We start from the raw sequence: 26,181 nt of genomic DNA, 5'->3' as shown, positions 1-26,181 counted from the left end.
AAAGTAGTATCTGACGAAAGCACACACACTCATACAGGATAATTACATCTTCTGTGTTATTCCTGCTTCCCTCTGATTATTCTACTGTGTTTTCTTTTATTTATTTAACAAATGGAATAATAGGTCTTTCAAAATAAAATCGTTCTTTTGAAACTCAAATTTATTTGTGCAGGAAAAATCTCAATAATTCTTATTACTTGGAACTTACTTTAGGCCCCTTTCCAGTTACTCAGAGATGAGTATGAGTGCCTATAACGCTAAACTCTAGGGCGTTATCCATGCGTTGGCCACATCATAAATATCTTTTTATTAGTTTTGCTAAATGTATAACAACAAATAAATAACATACTTTAAGGAGTGTCTACAGAAAATCTCTACTGCAACTTATGTTTTACTTGCTATGGTACTTGCGGGAAACAGTTTGTGTTTTTAGATTTCCCATTGTCGATTCAAAAATGTAAGAAAATTTCTTCCACCTAAGTACTTGTAAGATAACTAGTTATATTCATCCTATGTCGAAAAGGAATATAGGTTTATTTGTTTGCTTATTTGTTGAATTTTGCACAAGGTTACTCAAGAGCTACTTGTGTTAGCCATCTTTAATTTAGAAATGATAGATTAAAGGAAAGGTAGTTAGTTAATTCTTGGGGTACTCCTTTAGCAATGAAAATTGGGATTTGCTGTCACATATAATGCTCCCACGGCTGAAAGAACGAGCATATACGGTGATGAGATTCGAACCCGCGACCCGTCGTTTGCGAGTCGAATGATGTAATCACCATGATATACCAAGCCAGAACATGTGAGCAAATACTGAACTCCAGTTTCAATGGCGTAAGGAGGATGAGAGTGGTGACACAACACCCCCACCCTTGACTGGATCCCAGGCCATCGTAGGTGAAGACCCAGTTAATAACTCTAATTGGAAAAGTATATATCTTCAACTGTGACGGTTATAAATTTGCTTTTAATTTTATCTTCCAGAAGCATTGAATATTCTGAAGTTAGCTTGATAAGGGGCCTGGCATGGCCAAGCGCGTAAGGCGTGCGACTCGTAATCCGAGGGTCGCGGGTTCGTGCCCGCGTCGCGCCAAACATGCTCGCTCTCCCAGCTGTGGGGGCGTTATAATGTGACGGTCAATCCCACTATTCGTTGGTAAAAGAGTAGCCCAAGAGTTGGTGCTGGGTGGTGATGAGTAGCTGCCTTTCTCTAGTCTTACACTACTAAATTAGGGACGGCTCGGTGCAGTGGGTTAACAACCTACTCACTTAAATACTTGTTGAAGAATCCGCAAGCCATTGCGGCCCTATGTTCCTAGATGGAATCTAATGGTGATAATTAACTAACTAACTATCTTGATAAGCTCTGGAATGTATACATTACATATGTATTTAAGAATAATATTTTAGTGTAGAAGACTTTATTTTGGTGCTTCATCTTTTGCTCTACTGCCCTTTGTGGTAGATTGAGAACAGTTGAAAGATAAAATAGTGTTTAAAAACGATTAATTTAAAAATTAATTATAATTTAAAACAGAGGCGAATGAGTTTACAGAATTGCTAAGCATAAACCCACAGGGAAAGTTAAACGTTAAGTCACACTGTGCCTATGTTTCAATGGGAAACAGTATGATATATGATTTTAGATGGCATTTTGCTAAACTTGATAGTATAAAAAATAAAAGATAGGATCACTAAAGCGTAAAACTTTTATAGCTATGACACATAATTTAGTTGGCTTGCAGATTATCCAATATAAAATGGAATTGTCCACTTAAAACTGAAACCTAGAACTAAACTAAATAATCCCCATCATATCCAATTCTTTACATACTTTTTTTCATACACACGCCACTGATAAATTGTCTAATAGCTTTTGCTTTTACACCATTTCAATTTTCTCTAATTGTAAATAACGGCCATGATGTATTTGATTTTGAATGTTTTTAATGGCCTTCCACACTCTTTTTCAGACCTTATGAGAGCCACTTGTGAGCGATTTTGACATTTATTTGATATAACAGTTTATTTTTATTAAGCAAATTAAAGCAAAATAATTATGTTACTAAACTTAGTATCTGGACGACTAGGTTTGAAATCCCTGTAAATATATATAAACCTAAAAATTTTAGAATGATCTTCTATACGATTCGAAGTAGACTGGACCTTTATACATAATTCGAGGCCTGATAAGAGCAAAGCTTTAGGGGTTAAATTGTGATTTGCGTAAATTGTCTGTCAGTTATTCAGAATTTATTTTAAAAGTACAAAAATTAAATTAGATCGACAGTAATATAATAGGCATTTTGTCTACGTAAGGACGATAACAGTTCATAAATTTGTATATGTGTTTTTGGCTCTTTTTGTTTTTTTAAAGGTTCATGCAATAAAATGCTTCTTAAAAAGCTTTAAACTGGTTTTCTTCCTTTGATACTAGGTGGCTACCATGTAGACTTTTAGCGTTGGGTAGAGTAAGTGATATTTTTTACAATGTTTCACCATTAGTTCGGTCTGTGAACACGGACGTAAGATTGGTATTAACTGATTAAATCTTCAAACCTGTAGTCGCAAACTTTCGTATTTGTTAACCTACTACTTTATTATCGTAATGGCCGGAAAGAAAGGTTTGTTTATTCGGCTGATTTACGATGTTTTTACTAATATGTTTAATGAAATTTATTTCATAAGCATCGTATACATATTATTAGTAAATAGCAAAATACTGTCATTATCATAAACTGATTCAATTTGTTAAACCTTGGTCTTAGCCCTAAACGTTTTAAGTGTTGACGTGGAATTATTCTGTTGACGAGTTATTTATGGCGAATTAATGTTTTAGAATGTTACTTTTAGCATTAGTAAATATAATAAGAAAATTTCGTCAATGATAGTTCTGCCCCCTTTTTTTTCTCAATGTTAATGTGTGTTCTCTAGTTTTACTGCTTGCATTTTTTTTTTAAAATATCTGTGTTCATGGATTGCAAACATGTAACAATGTTAAAATCATCCCTGATGATGTGGTAACTTCTTTATATCTTAAGTTAATCTGACAGCTTTTCTTAATCACTCCAACACACCAAGAGCCTTTTATAAATAAGGTGATCAAAACTGCAACAATTCTAAATAAGGCCGAACAAGCCCCTTGTGGAATGAACCAATGACCCCCCCCCATGATTTGTAATCAGTATTTTTATTTATAAAGCCTAAAATCCTGTTTTTCATGTTACCACCTAAAATGGATTGCCTAGAAAGTTCTAAAAATTTTGCATTAGGTGTATACCCAAATAATTTATGTTCTTCACCTGAATTTCACTAGCAATGCAATACAAGTATTTCCAGTAACTATACATCATAATACTTAATAGTATAAGAAAAAACAAGGGAAAAGGAAAGCCATTCATTTAATTCACCAGAACATTCCTTCACAAACAAAAATATCAAATCTAAATGTGTTACTTAAGAGTCAAAAACTGAGATACACATGAAACTTCCCTACCTTTTGCAAAAGGTACACAAATTATGTATGTGTATCTATAAACAAACATTTTATCTTGTTAATTAATCCATATAAGCTTTATAGTTAGAAAATCACTATGCTGGCATATATTATGTCCAAATGGTTTCAGGCATTTTTTTTTCAAATCATATTTTATAAAATATGCATTTTATCCATTCTCTTTGATTGTTGTGTAAATTTTAAATGCTGGGCTGAGTGTAGATATTTTATGAATATAGAACTCATTGGAACTGAGAGATCAACCACCATCTTTCTTGTATAAAATTCAATATTTCTTGGTTTGCAGCAGAGGTTTAATTTATAATTTTATACATAATGTTGTATTTTTCTGTTACACATATGACAAGCAAAAAAAAAACCTTCAATTCAAGTGCTGATTCAGACAAGACACCCTAGTAAGAACAAGTATAGTGATTAGTAATATAGCATTTTTTACCTTTGTAATTTTTTTCAAGTTTTATTGAGAACAATATTTGTGCCTGCAGTGAGATGTATATCCACTCACAAAGATAGAATTAGGGTGCCAGCCAATGTCCTCATTCTCACATTTGCGTCACCAAGCCTGTCTGCCACCATCAAGGCAGGTTATCTCATTTGCAGAGTATGGCCATACATTCCAAACCCTCACCGATGTTTCCAGTGTCAACGGTTCTGTCACTCGAAGACGTCATGTCGTGGTTCCTTGACGTGCTGGTTGCATTGGTAAGGACCATGATGCCTACGAGTGTGAAACAGACCCTCATTACATCAATTGCAGTGGCTTTCACCCGATTCATTACATTATCAGTGATGTCGAGAAACCCACTTGTTGAGAAATTTATATGCAAAAACGGCTCGTTTGGGTTCAGAAAATATTTTACATAGAAGAGCGAACAACGTTTCGACCTTCTATGTAAAATATTTTCTCAACCCAAACGAGCCGTTTTTGCATATAAAGATTCATTACATTACTTCTACTAAAGCTTGAAAAGTGATGTCCACCACCTCATCTCGGATGTATGCTGCTGCACTTCGTTCCACAACAAGAGTGGGAGTGCAGGCAGATCTCTCAGTGCCTCCAAAAGAATCGTTCTTTGAACAAATGAAAAATCTTTTAACCTCCATGGTTAAACGATTTGATGAATCAACTTCAACACCTATCTCTGTTCCTTACACACATTCCAACAAATCCCAAGATTCACATCCTTTGGTTCCAGGTACAAGCAATTTCTTGCATACATCTTCTCCCACCCCAAGATGCAAAACAATAATTTGTTCACATCCTCAGTTACTGGAATCCCCTTCCAACAGCAAAGACCTTCCCAATTGACACAGGGCAGAATCCATGGAGGTCAATTGACTTTCCTCGAACAAGGACAGTAAGGAAAAAAGACGTGGTCGTAAACAGAAGGGTTAACCACCCAATTCACCTACACATAAATAAAAATGGCCACCCTGATACAATGAAACTGTCGAGGTTCACGTTCCAGTCTAGATGACATCAAAACATTGATTGCTTCCTACCATCCTGTATGTCTTTCCTTCCAGGAAACATTTTTTGAAACCTGCTGATACAGTCACCTTTCGGCAGTTTTCTTTGTAGAGAAATGACAGGCTGTGTGATGGAAGAGTGCATGGAGGTGTGGCACTGTTAGTTGATCAGCTTGTGTCCACCCTGTCTTTGCCACTCGACACACCCTTGGAGGCCGTAGCCACCCATGTTTCCTTGGGTCATACCATCACTGTTTGTTCTCTCTACCTGTCACCTGGAGAGATAAGATCAATCAGACCTTGATGCTCTCATTGAACAGTTGCCGTCTCCCTTTTTCATCTCAGGAAGTGCTGATATTGATAGGAGGGGTCACTCTGTAGAGCGTATGCTCTCTGATCACAACCTTTCTCTTTTCAGTACTGGTTCTTCTACTTATTTCCATGCACCTAGTCAGTCCTTTACTGCTTCTAATCTATTAATTTGCTCCCCTTCATTATTTCCCATTTTTCATGGAGGGTTAACAATAATCCACAAGGCAGTGATCATTTTCCTATAATTTTGAGAGAGACTGGCTGTGGTTGATGCCACCCAACCTGCGTGCCCCAGTGGAAACTGTATCAGGCTATCTGGCCCTCTTTCACTGCTCTTGCAGAACTTGATCCTGCCATTGTCTGTAAGCCATCAATAGAAGACTATGTGGCAGCAGTAACTGAGTGTATTATACAAGCAGCTGCTCAATGTATTCCTAAAACCTTAACACATTTTCTGCTATATCCTCGTCCATGGTGGAATCCTGCCTGCCACATGGCATGGAAGGCTCAAAAATGAGCCTGGGATACTTTTTGTAGATATCCCACACTCTCGAACAGCATCACTTTCCAGCAGGCCTGTGCACATGCTCAATGTGTAAGGCATCAAAGCCAGAAGGAATCTTGGATTAAGTTCACAACCAGCATATCCTCTACCACCAGTTCCAAAGTCATTTCGGACAAGATTCAAAAGGTCAGTGGGCAATATAACTCTGTCACCCTCTCGATCTTGCTCTCTGATAGCCAGGAAATAGCTTATACTCAAAGCATCGCAGATATTCTAGGTGAAAACTTCTGCTTCTTCTTTTACCTTCTTGGCCATCATGACTCGGGCAGAGCGTTCACCTCTTTCCTTTCGAACTGACTGTCTCTTTAAATATAATCATCCCTTTACACTGGTGGAACTGAAAATGGCCCTTCATCGGTCTGGCAGTACATCGGTTGGAACTGATGATACACGCTTTGACATGCTGCACCATTTATCTCCTGCTTCTCTTGCTATTCTTCTGATTGTTTTTAACCAGATCTGGCAGGAGAATGTTTTTCCTATTGCTTGGTGCCTGGCTCTTGTCCTATCTTTCTCTAAGCCTGGGAAGGACCGCAAGATTCCTTTAAATTATTGTCCAATTGCTTTGACGAGCTGTCTCTGTAAGACCTTAGAGAGGATGGTTAATTCTTGTCTTGTTTGGTTCCTTGAATCAAACCACCTCCTCTCACCCATCCAGTGTGAGTTCTGACAACAGCACTCCACCATGGACCGCCAGATTCGACTTGAAACATCAATCAGAGTAGCCTTTCTCAAACAACAACATCTTGTATCAATATTCTTTGACATTGAGAAGGTTTATGATATAACATGGAGGTATGGCATTTTGTGAGACCTCCATATATATGGGTCACGTTGCCATTTACCCATTTTTATTGAACATTTTTTAATGGACAGGAGATTCCAAGTTCGTGTGGGTTCGACACTTTCTTGTTCTTTTCTATAGAAACTTGGAGTTCCTCAGGGCTGTGTTTTGAGTGTCACACTTTTTAGTATAAAAATTAATGCCATCACTGAACAATCCCTTTCACTGTTGCAAAAGGGCTCTATGTCGACGACTTTCACATCTCATGTCAGTCGTTGAACAGGAGGTATGTTGAGCGGCAACTGCAGACTGCCCTTAATCGTTTACTGAAGTGGACCACAGCAAACGGCTTTAATTTCTTTCTCTCTAAAACCATTTTCATGCACTTTGATCACCAATGGGGTATTCACCCTGATTCTGAACTCTGTATCGGTGAAGTTGTGCTGCCCTGAGACAAAGTTTTTTGGGCTTCCCTTTTACTGTAAGCTGACTTTTATACCACACATCAAGCAGCTATGGGTCAAATGTACAGGAGCTCTGAACATCCTCCGTGTCCTCTCTCCCACCACTTCGGGAGCAGATCACTGGTCTATGCTTCTGCCAGGCCATTGGCCTTAAAGATGCTAGACCCTATTCATCATGAAGGACTTCAGCTCTGGACTCAGGCTTTCTGCACTTCCCCAGTTCAGGGCTAATACATAGTCTCATGAACCTTCTTTGCACCTCCACCACTTTCAACTGTCATTACTATATGCTTTGAAACTTTGTTCCTTACCAAAGCATTTCACCTGGGGTTGTGTTTTCCTTCCTTGGTGGGCCATACTTTTTCAGAACAGACAGTCTGCCATTGCTCCTTTTGGCCTTCGTATCCAAGAGCAGTTGGATGAATTGGGAATGTCCTTGAATAACATTGCTGTATCCACTGGTCAGCCCATCCCACCATGACTTCTTAGAGTCTCCAGTTTTGACCTATCCTTAAGTCATTTGAGAAAAGTAGACACTCCTGATTGGAAATACTGTCTGCTATTTGCTGAACATCTTTTGAATCATCCTTCCATTCCTATATATAGAGATGGTTCGAAATCAGGTGACTGTGGGCTCTCCCAGGGTTTGTTGTGGTTTGGTGGGTGCATGCAGAATCCCCTCTACAGCTTCTGTGTTCACTGCTGAACTGTATGTCTTTTCTCTTGCCCTGGATTGCATAGAAGCTAAGCAGTACTCAAACTGCACTATTTTTACTGACTCACTTAGTTCTCTACTGACCCTGGAATCACTTCACGTTGGTTCACACCCTGTTCTCGCCAATATTCAAAACTGACTGGCCCATTTCTCTTTAACATCTCTTTCTATCCAGTTTTTCTGGATACCAGGCAACATTGGTATTCACAGGAACAAGCTCGCTGACACTGCAACTAAGTCTATCTGCTCTGGCACTATCACTGCTGTGCCTGTCCCATACTTGGACTATGGTCCTGTATTCAAGGCTTGGCTCCTTGCCAACTGGCAGTCTGCATGGAGTGAACAATGTAAAAACAAGCTTTTCCAAATAAAACTCTCTATTGGACTTTGGCCGTCTTGCTTCCATAAGGATCAGAAAGAGGAAGTTGTTTTAACTTGACTATGCATTGGTCAGTTTTTTAAGTCATCAATTTCTTTTACCTGGAACTGATGCATCAGTGTGTAGTTTGTGTTACACTCAGATCACAATAAGCCACATTTGACTTTCTTGCCATCATTATGTCTTTCAATGACAGCACCATTTTTAACATGTTCTGTCCAAAGGTTTATCCTTGACGTGAGACAGTGTTATTGGTGATGTTGACACTGTCCACCTTGGTAATGTTTTTAGTTTTTAAAGGCTGCTAATCTTTTTAATGCCATTTAAGTTTTTTAATTTATACATTACACCTTTTTAATGTGGCTCCATTTTAAAAATCACAGTTCATCTAGTTCGATTTGAACTTATAAAATGGTCGTAACATTAAATAACTCGAAACCAGGACTAGAAAGGCCAACTTCAGGTGACTAACGCTGCTGTTTGAACTACCCGTTAGTCATCCTGGCAAGATATTATAATTTTGCTACACATCTTTTAAAACCTTTTTATTACTTTCCTTTTTGAAGATGACCATACCATCAAATAACTCAGAACCAGGACTGGAAAGGCCAACTTCGGGTAACTGATGGTGGTTTTTGTACCTACCTGTTAGTCTTCCTGGAGGGTTATGATAGTTACTGTAGGTTTTCTCTTAAAATTGTAAACTAGATGTAAACATTGATTTTATGCTATTTATGTATTGTTTTTTTAAACTTTATTAAATTTATTTTTAACTTTTTACTGGATGTTTGGCACAGATAGCCTAGCTGCTTTGTGCCATAAAACTCTAAATTAACCAACCAACCAACCTTAACATGTCTGGCATTTTGTTTACAGAAGGTATTTTAGCGTTTAAAATAATTTTATTTATTGTTATAATAGGAAGACATTTATTACAATCAGCTGTAGATACTAGGAGGTGTCTGTAAAATTCTTTTAAGTTTTTTATTCAGTATTCTGATAGTTTTTCAACTATCCAAGTATGAAATTCAATCCTTATGCTTTCGTAAATTTGAAACGTTCATATCCTTTTTTATATTTTTATTAATTTGTAATTTTGCATATGTAACACACACACACATACACACACTGAAAAATGCAGTTTTCTTTTGAACTGTACAAAACTAGGTTAAAATGCTAAACTTTTCCAATTGTGTGACTAACGTAAAGTATTTTTGATTTTCAGAGAGTGTGTTATACGATTCTCGTACCAATAGAGCTTTAGCTTCTGACCAACAGCATCATGACAAAGAGCAATTGAAAGATATGGTTAGTGAAGTTTCACACTCTCAGTTTATAGGAAAGTATTGTAAAACTTTTAGAATTTTTTTCAGCTTTTTATATATCTGTATGGATGTTTAGCATACAATGCAATATTTACTATTCAGTTATTAACAATATCATATTAATGCACATCTAATTTGACTGTGATTGTAATTAAGGATTTTTTTTTTCTGTTAGAAAAGTGAAAGGTTAAAAATATTTATATTAAAATAATTGTGTAAATTTGTAGATGGATTATTGCTCTGCTTTTTAACCTTGAGTTGATTGTTCAATGCATATTTGGTAAAAAATGAAAAGATACAAATGAGAACTCCCGATGAAGTTTACTTCCAATTAATTTTCTTTATTTTTTTGTTAATTAGGTAGTAAACGATGATATGGTTGCATGATTATGTAAGTTTGTTAGTACAGTATTTTATACTTCAATATAATTAGGTCATGTACCATTCAGTATTTATATTTAAGAGGTAGTAATCCAGCATTATGCCAGATAACATCAGTTATGATTGACTGTGCAGAAAGGGGTGTTGCTGTAGTCTAATTCAAGCATTTAACTTTATAGTACTAAGAATGAATATCAAAAGCAATACCTTAACACAGTTAAGACACAAGATATTTCAAACTCCCAGAAAGGAAAATTGGGTGTTATAAATCATATAGTAAATTGTTATATTATTATTATAGTTATTTGCCATTCAGATATGCAGGACACTAAATATTCATTCAGTTTGCTCATAACTTTAATTGTTAATGAATAAAAACTGAAAAACTATAACAGTATAATATTGAAGTGTTCAGGTTGTGCCACCTTTAAATATACACAAATTGATTCAGTAATTTTCAACATCATTGGTGTAGTAGAATGAAGGCAAATATGTGATATAATGTTTCACATTTATAGTTTTTGACCACCCTACTGTTCAATTGTCAGGTGATTAAAATGTGCCATGTGCTATATTAGGTTGTACATATACAACCAGAGCTGAATGACTAACTTGATTAAATGGTATAATTTATTACTACGAGCATCAATTAAATTAGTTAATTTCATTTAAAATAATTAATCAATTACAGTTAAATCACTTAAAATGAAAATAGGTGACTAATCAACTGGTACAACCTTATACAGATATCTGCAATAACAATTTTATTATAAGCAATAATTAGAAACATCTTTGCCTTTGCCATGTCCATCCTAGAATGTTTAAATGGTTGGTAGATTTTTAAATTTCTTCAATAAGGTGAAGACAAGATTAATGTTAGACTCCATAGCTATAATGGTGTCATTTTCTGTTGAATTACATTAAAAGATTTAGGATTGGCTATGAAGAAAGTTTGTGTTAGAAAACAATATCCCAAATATTTTTAGAAGGCACACCTTCCATCATCATGCATGACTTTGGAATAAGCAAGGAAAAATAAATTGTGAATGTTGGTGATCTTTAATGAAATTATGACCATATAGTTTGTTGTTAGTCAACCTTTCATTATATTGTTTTTTCATTGTAAACGAGTAAAATGGATTTAATACCTAGCATACAAATGTAAGATATTATGGTAAAATAATCTTAAAGCATCATCTTACCAAGTGTGGAAGACATTGCTTTAAACACTTGCACAATGTCTAGTGTTTCACCCTACTCTCATGGACGGACCACATTACCTCAAGAGAAAAACAAAAATAAACTCATCCATGATGACGAGAAAACCAACTTGTAGAGAAAAATATTTATGTGAAAACGGTTGGTATGGGTATTGAGAAAATTCTTTGTAGAGGAGCAAACAGCATTTTGACCTTCTTTGGTCATCATCAGGTTCACAAAGAAGGAAAGAGGTAACTGACTGATAGCTGACCACATGTTTGAAGGAGGTTGTGTAATTGAATGTGGGAATGTAGAGGGCATGCTTAAATATAATAATACGTCTAAGCACACCCTCTACATTCCCACACTCAATTACACAACCCCCTTCAAACATGTGGTCAGCTATCGGTCAGTTACCTCTTTCTTTCTTTGTGAACCTGATGATGACCGAAGAAGGTTGCAACATTGTTTGCTCCTCTACATAGAATTTTCTAACCCATACCAGCCATTTTTACACGCACATATGCTCATAAACAAATAAACTCAGCTAGATTGCAAGCACATTAACAGTTTTCTTCACTTTGTGTTATGTGGTAATTGCACGTTAAAAAGACAAATTTAGACAATACTGTATTAAAATATTATTGTAGAAGATGCAAATGTTAGTATGCAGTAAATGTCATAACTTGGTATTTCCTAAATGGTTTGTTTAACATATGCACAATTAACATGCATAACACTATGGTCATATAATTATTTGTTTAATTTTAAATAGAGAATGATAACAATTTATCTGAGATTATTATTGGTAAAAAAACTGTCTTGTTTACTGTTTTGTATTTTAAAAAATGAAGCTCTAGGTTAAGTTGTATTTGCAAAATGTTTTTGAAATAAATTGGAGTGATTTTATATTTGAAGTTTACAGTGTAAATATAAATGTGTCTATGGTATTTTAATGTATATTACTTATCATATGTCTATATTTGCAAACTTTTTTTTACCAACTCAGTTATTTTACTTGTGTTACTTTCACATTTATAGGTGACTGATTCATTACATGTAAGTGGACATCTTTTCACAGTATTGGTTAGAACTAATAGTCAGTTATTGATTCAATTGTTTCAGATATCCCGAGTGAAGGAAGTTGTGTCATCCAGAAGTAATGATGATATTGTACTAGTGCTCCAGTATTATGATTATGATGTGACACAAACCATTAATGCCTTTATGGAAGGTAATTTTTTGCAAGGAAACAAAATAATTTGATTTTTTTTGTTTTTTGTGTGCATTGGTATATGATTTTTTAAAAATAGCATCAGTCATTAACTCGTGTAATTCCAATTGATTGAAGAATATGATTAGCTTAGTGGATAATTCTTTCAGTATGGTTAACAGGCAGAAAAAAAAAAGTACTTACTTAGATTTTGTGCATTTTTGTGTCATATGTATAAAATATATCTACCAAACTTAAACATTTTGAAACCAGTGCAAAAAGTAATGCACTGAAATAACACTATTAAGTGGGACAAGGAGCAAAAACATTTAAAGTGCTTTTACCAGCTTTTAATCATTTAAAGAATTCAATAGCCCAATCATTTCATTTTTTAAGGTGACAAAATTTTAACTGTTTTAGTGTTCTGCAATAGAGAAAACAAAACATTTTAATATATTTGCAAATACTTGTTAGCCTGTGTAAAAATAAAGAGTAATGAGATTTTAGTTTTGTTGTAATGTTTCTTGACACATTTTCTGGGTCCTCTATTTTTCACAAGTTTTAGCAACTTAATGTTTGGTTAAAAAATTTTGTCTGTAGGGTTTGAAATAAAGGACTTTCTTTTATTTTTATTCTTTTCAAGTATTTGTGCATTTGTATGTTTATTCCAAAAATAGGATGTGGATATAAAATCTTGTAAACCTAAAATATCAGTTCACATGAGGTAAAACTGTTAATACTGCTTTGAATAAATAATGCTTCAGTAGAATCTCTATAAATATTTCAAATATAATTTAACCAAAATAAAACTTAAGGTGTACTGATATAAATATCTTAATTTTTTTTCCCAAAGCCTAGAAGTTCAGTTATAAACTGTAGTTTATTGCAGTTTCAACTTTCATTACATACAAATGTTTTTGTGTTAACCACATCTTTAAGTTTGGCTATTCATAATTGGTCAATAATATTGCATATCTGACATTGCTTTTTTACATTATAGCTGATTAGGCATGTATCACACAGCATACAAGTATACACTTAAGTCAATCACTGCTATGCAAGCCAAGCATATGTTAGTCTTAGATGAAAATGGCCAGTTACATATTTCTTGAATCTGAGTTCAAAGTACTTAGTAGTTAAAAACAACTTTAAAAGTTACTTTTTTAAGAAATTTAGATGACTTAGTTACATACAGTGATCTTTCAGAGTGGTTCTTAAATTTTATACATTCATGTGGTGTATTAAATTAAATAGTGAGAAAACGTGACATGCTTAAATGTTTATTATTAAAACATTGAACAAATGTCACAAAAAATTTAGTTGAATCTTCAGCTGACTGATGCAGATATCAATCTGAGAATTGTTACTATTGGTTTGTCATTAGGTACTGTACATATGTTAATGTTGTATATTAACTTGCAAATGAAGTGCTACATTAGCATTTGTACAACTTTCAGGGTACAAAAAATGTATTTCACCATATAGCTTTTTTAGTGAATAAACTATGCATTTATAAAATGTGTTAAGATTGAAAGTACTATTCAATAAGCTATTTGAATTGAGATGAGAAGATGTACATTTTCTATTATTTAGAAAATAAAAACAGTATTCCTAACCTAAATAGATGTACATTTACTATTATTTAGAAAATAAAAACAGTATTCCTAACCTAAATAAAGATGTACATTTACTATTATTTAGGAAATGAAAATGATATTCCTGACATAAATAAAGAAGAAAAATTAATTGAATAATATAAGACTTGTAATTTTGTTTTCTTCAAAAAGTAAGTTACAAATATTCATTGTTTTGAAATTGATTTTATATTGTTAATATTCAGATGGTGCCTCTGAAGCTTTGAAAGAGTGGATTTGCAAAGGAAATGTCAATAGATTTAAGGTATAAAGTAATTATATCTTAATGTTTTCTTCTATGTATGTATGTATGGTTGAAGACAAGTTGTATTTCAAGAAGTATGTTCTGATACAATAATACAGTAAATGTACATAAAACTACAGTACTCCTTTTTACTATACAATCATTAACTCTTATTTATTATTCATCCAAACCAGAGAAGAATTATGCCCAACCTATCTGTGAATTATTCTCAAGTCATTTAAAAACTTTATATATATATATATATGTATGTAGATATAGGGATTCAACTAAATTTGGTGGTAAGAGATTAAATATACTTTGAAGTTACACAAATGAAATTTGAAAATTTTCAGATGAGCTGAAATATCTCAACATGAAAATCACTTGGACTTGTAAACAAAATTACTCTATGTATTCACTGACAAATCTTTATTAAAAATCTAATGTTTTGTGCATGAAAGTTTGTCAGATTTTGTGACAATACACTAAATATATTGAAAGTTATAGCATGGGAGCTGTAATTGGTACAACAAGGTTATGAACTCAGTCAATTCAAACAAGCCCACATGGAAATAATTTATCAGAAATCTAAGAGGTAGCTATCTTTTAAACATGACCTTTTAAAATTTGTTTTGCTGAAATTAAACCAAATTTTTGTGATGCTTCAATTAAATTTCATTTCCTTGTAGTATAATTTAACTGAAGAAAATCCATGTTATGGCATTATAACTGTTGTAGTTGACTTGAATTGCATGATTTAATATTAATGTATATATATATGTATGTATAGACACATACTTAATTTCCGTATATAATGAAAAAGCTTACCAGAACTAGAAATATACTGGAGTTAATTTGTTTTTCCTTGGGTAATTTACAGCCAAATAATAAAAATAAGAAAAAGAAAAAGAAGAAGACAAAAAAAGACCTGGGGGCCAAAAGTCAGCTATCAATATCACAAAGCATTGATATTAGCTCTGAATCAGATGTTAAGGGGAGAGATCTTGTTTCTGAAATTGACAATAACAAACTAGAAAATGGAGATGCAGATGAAGGTTTGTTTGTATTTTGAAGCTTGTGCTTACCACTTGAAAAATGATTCACTATTATCTCACTTTACCAGGTATGTTTCTGATTATTCATGTGGTCTGATTTTATACCATTGTGGAGTGATGCACATTATTTCAAAGATGTCAAGAACTGTGAGGTATATTTATATTTCCATTCAGTTATAGAGATGGTGTAGTTCCAGAAGTTCTCTTAGATAATACAACAATGCAGAATGAAATTTATTATTTACATTACATGAACATGCTTTATTAATGGAGGTAATAAAACAATTTTTTGTCTCTACCAAATGAAGAAAATTTTTGGTTTGTGCTTTATGCCTTGTTGACAATAGAATTGACTGTAATAGTGATTTCATTCACATTTAAGTTTTCATTGTTGTATTAGCATTACATTTTTAATTACAGCCTTTCTCATCTTTATCAAACAGTACACAATTGAAGTTTTGCAATTTCACATAGTTCAATGAGACATTAAGAGCACACATCAAGTGGTCAGAGAAAGGTCTAGGAAACGTTGGGAATTTCATTCTGCCCAAGGTGTGGGAACCATTTGTTTTCTTGCACACACTTTAGAGTTTGTTTACTGGCAGATACCACTTGTTATCCAGCTGTAGCTGGTAATAAGTTATACTTTAAAATTATAAAACAAGGTAATTGTATTGATCTACATTACAAAATACAATTAAAAACTTTTAATCAGTTTCTTGGTATATTTGCAAAGATCAAGCACATTTAGTACTGTTCCATAGCATTTAAATTAAAATTAGAAATTAATATGATATAGCTTTTATAGTATTTATGAAAATGTTTATTTTATTCACATTACTAGTACCTTTTCAGGCAAGATCAGTAATAACATAACCAGTTTTGTAGTCATGAATTAAATTGTTAACATTTTCCATGCTTGAATTTCATGAGCAACATTTCTCCTACTTCTTAAAATAACATTTTTCTACATAATTTGTAAGTATAAAAGCATTTATAAAGTGCACTAAGTCCTGTAAATGTTAAAAATTGATAGGAGAATATTTATGTATACATATGTTACATATAAATTAAAAAATCCTATTCTAGGTGAGAATAGAGAATAGGAGAATATTTATGTATACATATAAATTAAAAAATTCTATTCTAGGTGTGTATGCTATTACACTTAAGCCAAATAATTGATGTACAGTGTTACTGTTTTGTGCAATTACCAAATTTTAAAATTGAACAAATGATGGGTTATTTGATGAATTAGCTTGCAGTACTTAGAGGCATGAATTATAGGTGAAACTAAATCATTCCTTCTCTCTGCCTTTACTGGAAACTAATGAACTTATTAAATACAAATAGCAGTAACAATGTATGTGATGCTGCAAATTAATCTAAATGAATTGTCTGAGCTTTTTATATTTTGTATATATAAATACTGTTTAATTAATATAACTAAGTTAAATTTTTATTCATCATTGCATTTACATTGTGAATAAGTGTAAACATTGAAACAATTAAGGCAAACATAGTAATTGCAGATGTCTTTCCTATTACTACATTGAAACAGCTGAGAAAGCCATCTAAATATTTCTCATGTGCTTGTATTTCTTTCTAAACTGCCAAAAATACTGCAGTATTTAATTCTCTTGCAGAATATACTCATCTCATTGTTTGTACAATGAAACTATTTGAGTTGTATAGTACAGAATTTCATTATTTTATAATTATAAATTTGTAAACTTGAGTGTCTCATATTTGCAATAATTATTCAGTTGATGTGTTGTATTGTTTCTAAATTAAATGTTTTTTAATTAAACTTGTTACTTTAATTGTGCATGTTAAAGCAGTATGCAGTTTCTTTCCTTGTTGAGAAATGTGTAAATTGTATTTTTCTGATTTTTAGTATCTGATGAAACCATTACTTCTGATGTTGATAGAAGCTCACACATAGTGCCTTCTGAACTTGTGATTACCTCCTGTAAAGACAACCCACTTCCAACAGAACTCCATCAAAATACTCTTTCAGAACCTATGTCCACCACTTTTCTTTCAGAAACATCTCAGAAAACTAATTTTCAACGTAGCACAAAATTAGAAACTGTAGATTCTACAATTCATGCTGGTCACCAAACTGAAGCTGTGCTTGAAGACATGCATGAGACAGAAAGAATCCAAAATGTTCAACCAGAAGAAACAACAAACTTATCAAAAAACATTTCCCAGGATTTAACAGCCCCTAGAAATAGGTAAGAATGAATCTTATGATTTAGACAAAATATTTTGAAACAGATTTTGTGATGTTATAAAGTTTATGTATGTATTGAAGAAAAAGAAGTGTAATCATTGTTTTACGTTTTTTTTTGTTTTGATTATAAGTTAAATAATTGAAAATATGAAAATCGTTAAAGATATCTAATTTTATAACTTCTTAATGTATATTAATTTCTTCAATTTCATTATATTTCATGTGACAATTTTTTGATATCCTTCTATAAATTCTGTTACCAATACCAAACATGTACTTGAACCAGCATTTGAGCCAACAAATTAACAACAGTTCATATCATTTCACCTAATACTCTGAAAGCCTATTTAAAAGAAACAGGGGCATTGTATAAACAGTGAAAAATTTACAGGATTGGGTAGGAAACATCTGGTAAATTGGACTTACCCAGTTAGAGCTTACCAAATGTAGTGAAATGTAGAGAAATAGAAAATTGGTAATTGTTATGTTTGTTCAAAATTACACTGGTTTGAGAAGTCTCAAAATTCTCAGAAAAGTACTTGAAATACAATATGTAAAAAGTGGTCAAGAAGTTTAAATTTATGCTCAAAACATTAAGATTTGTTAATTGTGTTGTTACTTAGTATGTAGGACTTTAATGCTTTATTTTTTGACAAACTGTCTAGGTATATGTGATTTTTATGGTTCACTAGCTTTGATTATAACATTGTTGCACAAAAAGATAGTTTGATTAGTACACAGTTACCAGAAAAATTGTACTTTGGTAATTAAGCTTATAACTAGTTACATAGGAGCTTAGAATTAAATTTTGTATATATAACTCTACCACTGAGGGTGGTGGAGGTTACATTTTCACTTGTGTGTGTTGTCAGCAAGATTTCTCAAACACCTGAATGGGTTTGGATAGAAGTTGGACCACACCTGGACTATGATCCAACTTAGAATTGATTAGGTTCTGGTGGGTTAAGGTCGAAAAAACCAAAAAATTCCTATCTGTTAATGTGAAGACTGACTTTTCACACTATTTTTACTCTATAAATCAGTCAATACTAATTAGATTTTGATGAAACTTTGTGGGCATATCCAGAATATTATTCATCATTATCTTGTCAAAAAATAAGTCATCTTTTAATAATGACAGACATGTGGAGACATTTTCATATTTGTTATGAGCCATCTATGATCGATGCTGAGTGGTGGATGGATGCCTTCTACTTAATGTCTCTCTTGTTGCTTTGTTATTACACATGCTGTGTTTAGTTAAAGGACTACTGGTACTATCATTGTTAAAACTTTGTAGTATGCAACATATAATGTGATGCCATATTCATTATATCTTTTTTAAAATTCATTTAGTTTTTTGGGTTTTTTTTCCTTTGTTTTTCCAAACAGGCAGAGGTCAACAAATTATGTTACTAGTACTCACTTAAAAACTACTTCAACACCAGAAAATACTGCTGTGCAACCTAACTCTGGGACCTCTACTTCAATTCAAACACATGGGCACAGAGGTGAGAAACTGAAATATTTTATTTATTTTTGTAGGAAATATCTGTTATAGTACTGCAAATCACCTCGTCCACAAAACACTATACACTTTGAGTTCTATATTTCTTGAAACATTTTAGTGAAATTTCACCAGAAATTCTATTTGGTGTAGAAATGAGTCATAACATAATGCAAACTTGCAAAATGCTATGAAGCTACACAAAATGTATTGGCTCTTTCAGTATGATCTTGGTTCCTGGGACCGACCTCATAACAATTTTGATTTTTATAATTTTCAATTAACATTATAAAGCTTTTTTCTTTTATTTAAGTCTTAAGGTTTATTAAGCACTGATTTTCTCGTGCATTTTTATTTTTGCGTGTTGCCTTATGTGCAAAGTAAATTTCATTTTAAGATTAAAAATACTTTTATGCATCAGAATTTTCAAATTTCATATGTAAAATCCTTATGTCCAGATAGTCATATCAAATGTTTCTTAAGAAAAAAAACTTATTTTCACTAAAAAAAAATCTCTGTATGACTTTAGTCAATTTGACTAATCGCATAACCACCTTATGAAATTAGGACACTGATATAAATTGCTCTTTTTGTTCTAGAATGGCTACAAATTATAAAATGAAAAATAAATGTTCAGAGTAAGTAGCTAAAGCCTCATTACATTATGTACTTGTATAGATGTTATTTTTATTATATTGACCTTTCAGCTCTGCCTGGCTAATAATATAGAAGTAACAATGATGTGATACACATGCACTCATGTTACCATATCTTATAATATAAAACTGACCTTTAGTTTTTATAAAGTGACTTGTCTTGGTTTTGTTTTAGTGGACTAATATTTTATAAAATAGTCACATTTCGATTATTATTAATTATATTTATATATATGGGTTATTACTGTTTACAAACAAGTTCTTAAACTTTTTATTAAAACATAATGGTGAATAAAAAATGCAGCACAATTATGTCTCTAGTTATGACCTTTGTACTCACTGCCGCTCATTTTATCTTGCTCAGCCTTAAGAAATTTTGCATGTGGAGGAATATGAATTAAAATAAATTTTTAGGTTTTGTATATACATATGAATAAGCAAAAAAAAATCAAAATGTCATCGATACCAAAGAATTCCATTATAATTTATCAAGTTTAACTAAGCTGTATTTGTATACAAAAAGAAAATGTATATATATACAAAATCACAGACTAAAGATTCAACGTACGAGTTTGAAGGTTTATTCTAAAAGAAAGAAAAGAAACTGTTACATTTGAAAATGACTGAGAAAATCACTAAGGGGAATATTCTGAGCTTCCAGTTGGTTAGCTATTCACATGGCATGTGTAGAAGTGTATATTAGGGACCATTTCCAAAAATGAAAAGAGGTGAGTGGGAGGGTCTACTGTCTCTGATTCACTAAATATAGCTCAGAAGATGGAAAAGATAAAAGGTTTTTATTTTATGTTATAGCTTCTCAGTATTGGTAATTTGAGTTCCTAATTTGTAAAAAAACTAAACTTTGTATTTTGACATCACAAACATCTAATTTGAACTAGTGCTGAATTTAATAGCACTAAATTAAAAAATTGATGCTTAAATGTTTGTTTGATATTTGCTTTGAAATTAAGTAATGTACAGTATAAAACTTTGAATTATAATCTACACTTTGATACAAAACTTGAGATAAATTTGTAAAGTAGGAGTTCAATAAAATTTTGAATGCAAGTTAACAAACACAACCACATTGTTTTGAGCCTATGGCTTGTCTTGAAAGGGTTAAAAGCTGTAGTATAGAAACTAAAGGTCAGTTTGGGGTCACAAACTTGACTGATTCAGCTGAGCCTGTTGCATGGGGGTTGATATAAAAATGAAAATGTCTTTTCATGTTGTCAGATCTTGATCCTGGTGGTTTGTACAATGTATATATTTTTTTTTACATTGCTCCAAAGTTTAAGCAGATAGGTGTTGTAGTTCTTCTTGGTACATAAGTAATCTTCTGTTCTCTGAATCTGAATGGGTTTTTTTTTCATTATATGAATATTTTATGTAAAAAAAAATACTTAAGAAATTAAAACCAATATATATTTAATGTCAGATCTTAAATAAACAGTTATTTAATACCCCATTCAACAAAATTCTGGTTTGATTTGTAAATTAATATTTCAGAGAAGTTAATGTTTTTTCTCCATTGCTTTTTAGGGCTTGAAAAATCATTGAAAGACCTTTCCAGGCAGACTGTTGCACTTCAGAGGGTGCAGAACCTGTTGGAAGAAGAAATAGAGAATTCTTATAGAAGGATTAGAAATGCCTTTAATGAAGTTCAAAAGCAGTATGACATATGCTCTGTTCTTTAATGTCACTATACTTATTATCCTGGTTAATTTACTGCAGAATTGATAAATAATTATTTTGAAATCACAGATGTGGAATATTTTGCTGGCTTTGTTTCTTATACCTGTATGTGCAAATCATATCTTAAAGTTTGAACAGTATGTTAAAGCTCATTAGTAAAATCAAAACATGCATACACGCACACACACTGAAATGTCATAATGTAGCTATATGTAGTGATATACATATATTTTATTTATAATGATAAATGTTAATGTAAATGAAATGTTGAACATAATGTTTTAATTTTATATTGCTGTATCTCTACTTTTTCTTTTATCAGTTTTACCATGCCACAACTGTGGTTGGCAGAGCACAGATAGCCCATTGTGTAACTTTATGCTTAATTTTAAACAAACAAAATCATAATTCAGCAATGCAGATTTCAAAAATATTCATTTTATTCTGCCACAAAGGGATTTTTTATAAATTGGGAAGAAAAAGATCTCGTATCAAACTATTTTGTGTATAATGATGAACATTTTTTGTTTAACAGATATACAAACAAACTGAAAAAAGGTAAAACATTGATGTCAAACAAATATGCATCCTCCTATATCCTTGTTTTTGTGAAGTCTGGATCTCAAAACTGTATTGTGGTCTTTCTTTCATATATTGCATTATATTGTTTCATGAAAATATGTATGTGATGTAAAAATGGATATTTTTGATTCAGTATATAGGTGTTACTGTAGAACATTTAAAAATTTCAAGAAAATAAAACTTGTAAGCCTGTTATCACAGTATATTTCTTTCAGTGATGAAATTCATTAAAAAATACAATTTTTTTTTACTGCAGATTTTTAATTATACATTTTATTCATTGGTGATATTTTTCTGTCCTGTTTATAAGGTAAAACACTGTATGGAGTAATGATTAAATCAACACTCATAATATTGAAACTTAGTTCAATGGATAGCAGTTATAGAAATACAAATGTAGAGGGTAACATTTTGAAAGTCTCCTACCTTTTGCTTTTGTGTCAATGCGTGAATGGTGTTGTCAGGATTTTGGTAGATATTTGGGAAAATTAAAACATTATAAAGACTAAGATGAAAGTTGAGAGTTTTTCAAGATGTCCTTTACATGTGTTTCTATAACAGATAGTTGTCATCCACTCAGCTGAGTTTCATCATGAATACTTTGCCTGGACAATATAACAAAGAATATCCCTAATGTTTCTGACAAAGTATTGAAAGTCAGTTGTATGTTTAAGATATTAATACTTGAAAATGTTAAGAGAAAACAAAAATGCTATTTTTTATTATTTTCAGTCTGGCAGAGAGACAAGCAGAACTAGAAACTGAAATGGAGAAGGTCAAAAAAGATGCCAGTAAGTTATAACATTAGATTAATGTCTTAGCATGTCACATTTTTCTATGGTGATTGGTATATAGAATACCCAATAACAGAATTAGAACAAATATAAGACAGAGTATTTTTATGAAGCTGTTTATTTATCAACTAAAATCTGATTAATATGTTTTAACTTTTGGAAATTTGTGATACTTTCAAAAGTATAAGAAACTAAGGAATAATTAATTGTGATGAGATGTTATTTTACCCAGACACCTAAAGTATTATGGGTTATTAGTGACAAATAAAGGATTATACATCTAAACCAAACACATGGCTTAATTTCTCACTTTTCACATTGTGATGAAATTAAATTACCACGAATAACCAGTTAATTCACAGTAGTAATGGCTAATTAATTGTGATGGTAGGTTATCCAAATACCTAAATTACTTTAGGTTATTAATATAGTATAAATGACTCCACATTTGAATTTAAAAAAAATTTATATAAAAATACTGTTACAAGGGAACTTGGCTGCAAAACCTTTTATGTAAAATCTCTCTCATATCCAACTACATTATACTGACCATTTCTCGTTTACACTACTTTTTGTTGTGTGTTTACAGATGTGGTCTTTTTGACTGACCTTGTAACTTCACTGAAACTGTATATACTATAACTTTGTATGTAACAAGTGTATATTCACAATTTTTCAAGCTCAACACCAAAAAATTGGTTTTTTAAAGTACTTTTAATTACATATTTGGCTGTGAATTTATGAAGTCAATATAACTGTCTAGTGAGAGAACAAGAATAAAATTACTTTGTTCATCTTAAAATCTTCATTTAATTTTCATATTCTCTAGCAGCTCCTAAATGAATATCAATTTTGTCTTTCTTAAAGCTTTATATTTAACTGTACTTTTCTCTATCTTAGCATTAACTATGAAAAACAATATAAATTGAAAATTACAAACTAAATGTAAATTATCTTTTTTCTTTCCTTCTAAAATGACTTCATGTTGTAACAGACAATTACATGTTATTTATTCTTACAGCTAAAGCTAATGTTTTTCAAATCTCTGAACTATTTAGATTCATTAGTATGGCTAAAGTCATTTATCACAGTGTAATATTTGTAAACAAAGGATAAAGTTATCTGGACATATAGACTAGTCAAAATCATGCTTCTCATGTCACATCATTACAATTATTTTTTTATTATTCATTTAAGTTTTCTTATTTAACACAAGTTTTAATTTTTATATTTTCATAATAGTCATTAAAAAGTATATGCTAAAATAAGTTTAGTACTTGTGGGGTTGGTTGCAAAGCTTTGACAAACCTTAATTCTACTTTTTGGTTGGTTTATTAGTGGTACATAAAATTATTTATTACAAATATAAGCTTAGAACAACAAAATATTAATATGCACAAAACGTAGGCTGTCCTAACAGTGCTATAATTTAACTTCAAGCTAAGCTGTAAGTAGGGTTAAGATAGTTTTATTAGGTGGTCAAGGTGATCTTGGTGATAGCAGTCAATAAAATTGAGGTCAAATAATTCAAAAATTCTCATCAGAATGAGTAAGTCTCATAGAAATTCAGTGAATTAAATTATTTGTTATTAATAATCAAACAATTAATGTCAAAGAATTATTTGTATTTTTTAAGACAAGATGTAATTTGAGGGTATTGTTAAGTAGTTTGGTTTCTTGTTTATACCTGAGTAAAGCAAGAAAGTTTGAGGCTCTAAGTCTAAATTATGGCATAACAGTATATCTACTATTGATGTAACATATAACAAACTCAGAGGATCAAGTGAGGAATAGAAAAATAAATAGGCCCTTTAAAACAGAGGTGTCACATGATTCAGAGAAGTGAATATTAATAATTTATTTCCTATTGAAATTAAGAAATTAAAATTTATGTATTACTAAAAATTACATTATATACTACATTTTGATGCCAAGTTTATTGGCATACATCAATAATAAAGCTGTTTAATTAAATTTTGAATATAACTAAAATGGTTGTGACATACACCTTCACCCTTTCTGATGCTCAGTTATTGAGAATTAGTAACTGCAATATCACATAGTGCAGATACTATAAATATTAAATATTTGTAAAACTAAATTTCGGTACATTTATATGCATGTTACATAATAGCTTAATAAAAATTGACCTGAAAATAGTTTTCACACCACATGCTTATTAAAAAATATTGGCCAAATAACCATATGCACTAACCCACTTTATTTAAAGTGACATAAATATATATGGTAAAAATTATGCACAATTAATCTGTAAATTCATTCTGGGACAACGTTTACACTGAAACTCCATAGTTTCTTGTTCAAGTGAAACTTTTTGCAAAGTGAGGATTAACCATCAAAGTAGTCACTTCAACAAAATTAGCAATCGCTGTAGGATTAGTTTACTACTTTTATGCAGGTTAAAAATTTTTAAAAGCATGATTTAGCAAGTTTATTTTAGGGCTTGTAATCAGTCTTCTGACATAACTACATGCTGAGGCAAAAAATGAAGCTATATGGCAAATAAATCACATGAAAGAAAAATAGTCCTAGCTTTCAGACATGACTTTTTACCTTGGAAGTTGTAAAACAAAAGATGAGATTATTGGTTATTACAGCTTTTGACACCAACATAAGACTGCTATTTTTACACTGTTGGAGCTAGACATAAGCAAGAAGCATGTACAAGTACCATGGATCTGCAGCAGGAATTTTAAATATTTCTTTTCCTTGATTAAATATACTATTTAACTTTTAGAGCAACTTCTTACACAAAGACAGGAGATGGGTGCCTCACTGAAGACTAGAACTGATCGTGCATCAAGTATGTCTGAAGTAGAGTTGAATGAACTACGGGCAGATATTAAGGTAAGACAAAGTAATATTGTTATAGGCACATGAAACGGTTTCAGTTGACACTTTCTATTGATTGTCATTATGAAAGCTTGTTCTAATCTTTGAAGATTGTTTCAAATTATTTGTCAGATAGTGACAGTGAAATAATTATGATGAAAGTTACATGACATAGAATGCAGCTGTTGTTTTGTGGTCAGATAAGTTAAACAGTTCAAGGTGTGTAAAGAGTGTGAAACATTGTTATACAGTTTTATAAGTAAAGTGTATTTGTGTGTGTGTGCATCCACAGTTACATGTATTTCATAGTAATATTAGTGAAATCTTCATCAATATTTCCCTTTGGTGTGGATTCCTGTATATGGTGAGGGGGCCTCCCAGGGAAGGTTCTGTTCTTTCAGTTTATCTCCTCTGGGATCTAAATTATCTACCCACGTGTTTGCCGTGCGTGGCAACCTGTGAAGGTAAGGAGAGGATCCTGGTGGTTGATTGGTCCAACCCTAACACACTACTTTGGCCTTGAATTCCTGTAGATTGGCAGCCTTGAGGTGGCCCCCTTTGAGTCAATCGGCTGGTCCACTTGGGCTAAGGTCAACC

The 26,181-nt window shown here is 32.1% G+C and overlaps 1 protein-coding gene across 2 annotated transcripts in view; it reads left to right on the top strand.

Annotated features, from left to right (window-relative positions):
• Positions 1–2,466: 2,466 nt before the first annotated feature.
• Positions 2,467–26,181, top strand: part of LOC143229019 (spermatogenesis-associated serine-rich protein 2-like) — a 49,645-nt gene continuing 25,930 nt past the window's right edge. For both annotated transcript variants that reach the window (XM_076460657.1, XM_076460656.1), the window contains exons 1-10: positions 2,467–2,624; positions 9,432–9,514; positions 12,238–12,346; positions 14,166–14,224; positions 15,084–15,258; positions 17,156–17,498; positions 18,890–19,008; positions 21,203–21,332; positions 22,670–22,728; positions 25,490–25,599. In XM_076460657.1, coding sequence (XP_076316772.1) covers positions 2,609–2,624; positions 9,432–9,514; positions 12,238–12,346; positions 14,166–14,224; positions 15,084–15,258; positions 17,156–17,498; positions 18,890–19,008; positions 21,203–21,332; positions 22,670–22,728; positions 25,490–25,599 — 1,203 coding nt within the window. In that variant the 5' untranslated portion in view covers positions 2,467–2,608. The remainder of the gene's footprint in view (positions 2,625–9,431; positions 9,515–12,237; positions 12,347–14,165; positions 14,225–15,083; positions 15,259–17,155; positions 17,499–18,889; positions 19,009–21,202; positions 21,333–22,669; positions 22,729–25,489; positions 25,600–26,181) is intronic.

Source organism: Tachypleus tridentatus, chromosome 10 (genome assembly GCF_004210375.1).
Source record: "Tachypleus tridentatus isolate NWPU-2018 chromosome 10, ASM421037v1, whole genome shotgun sequence".
NCBI lineage: Eukaryota > Metazoa > Arthropoda > Merostomata > Xiphosura > Limulidae > Tachypleus > Tachypleus tridentatus.
This window is presented reverse-complemented; position numbering and strand designations above follow the sequence as displayed.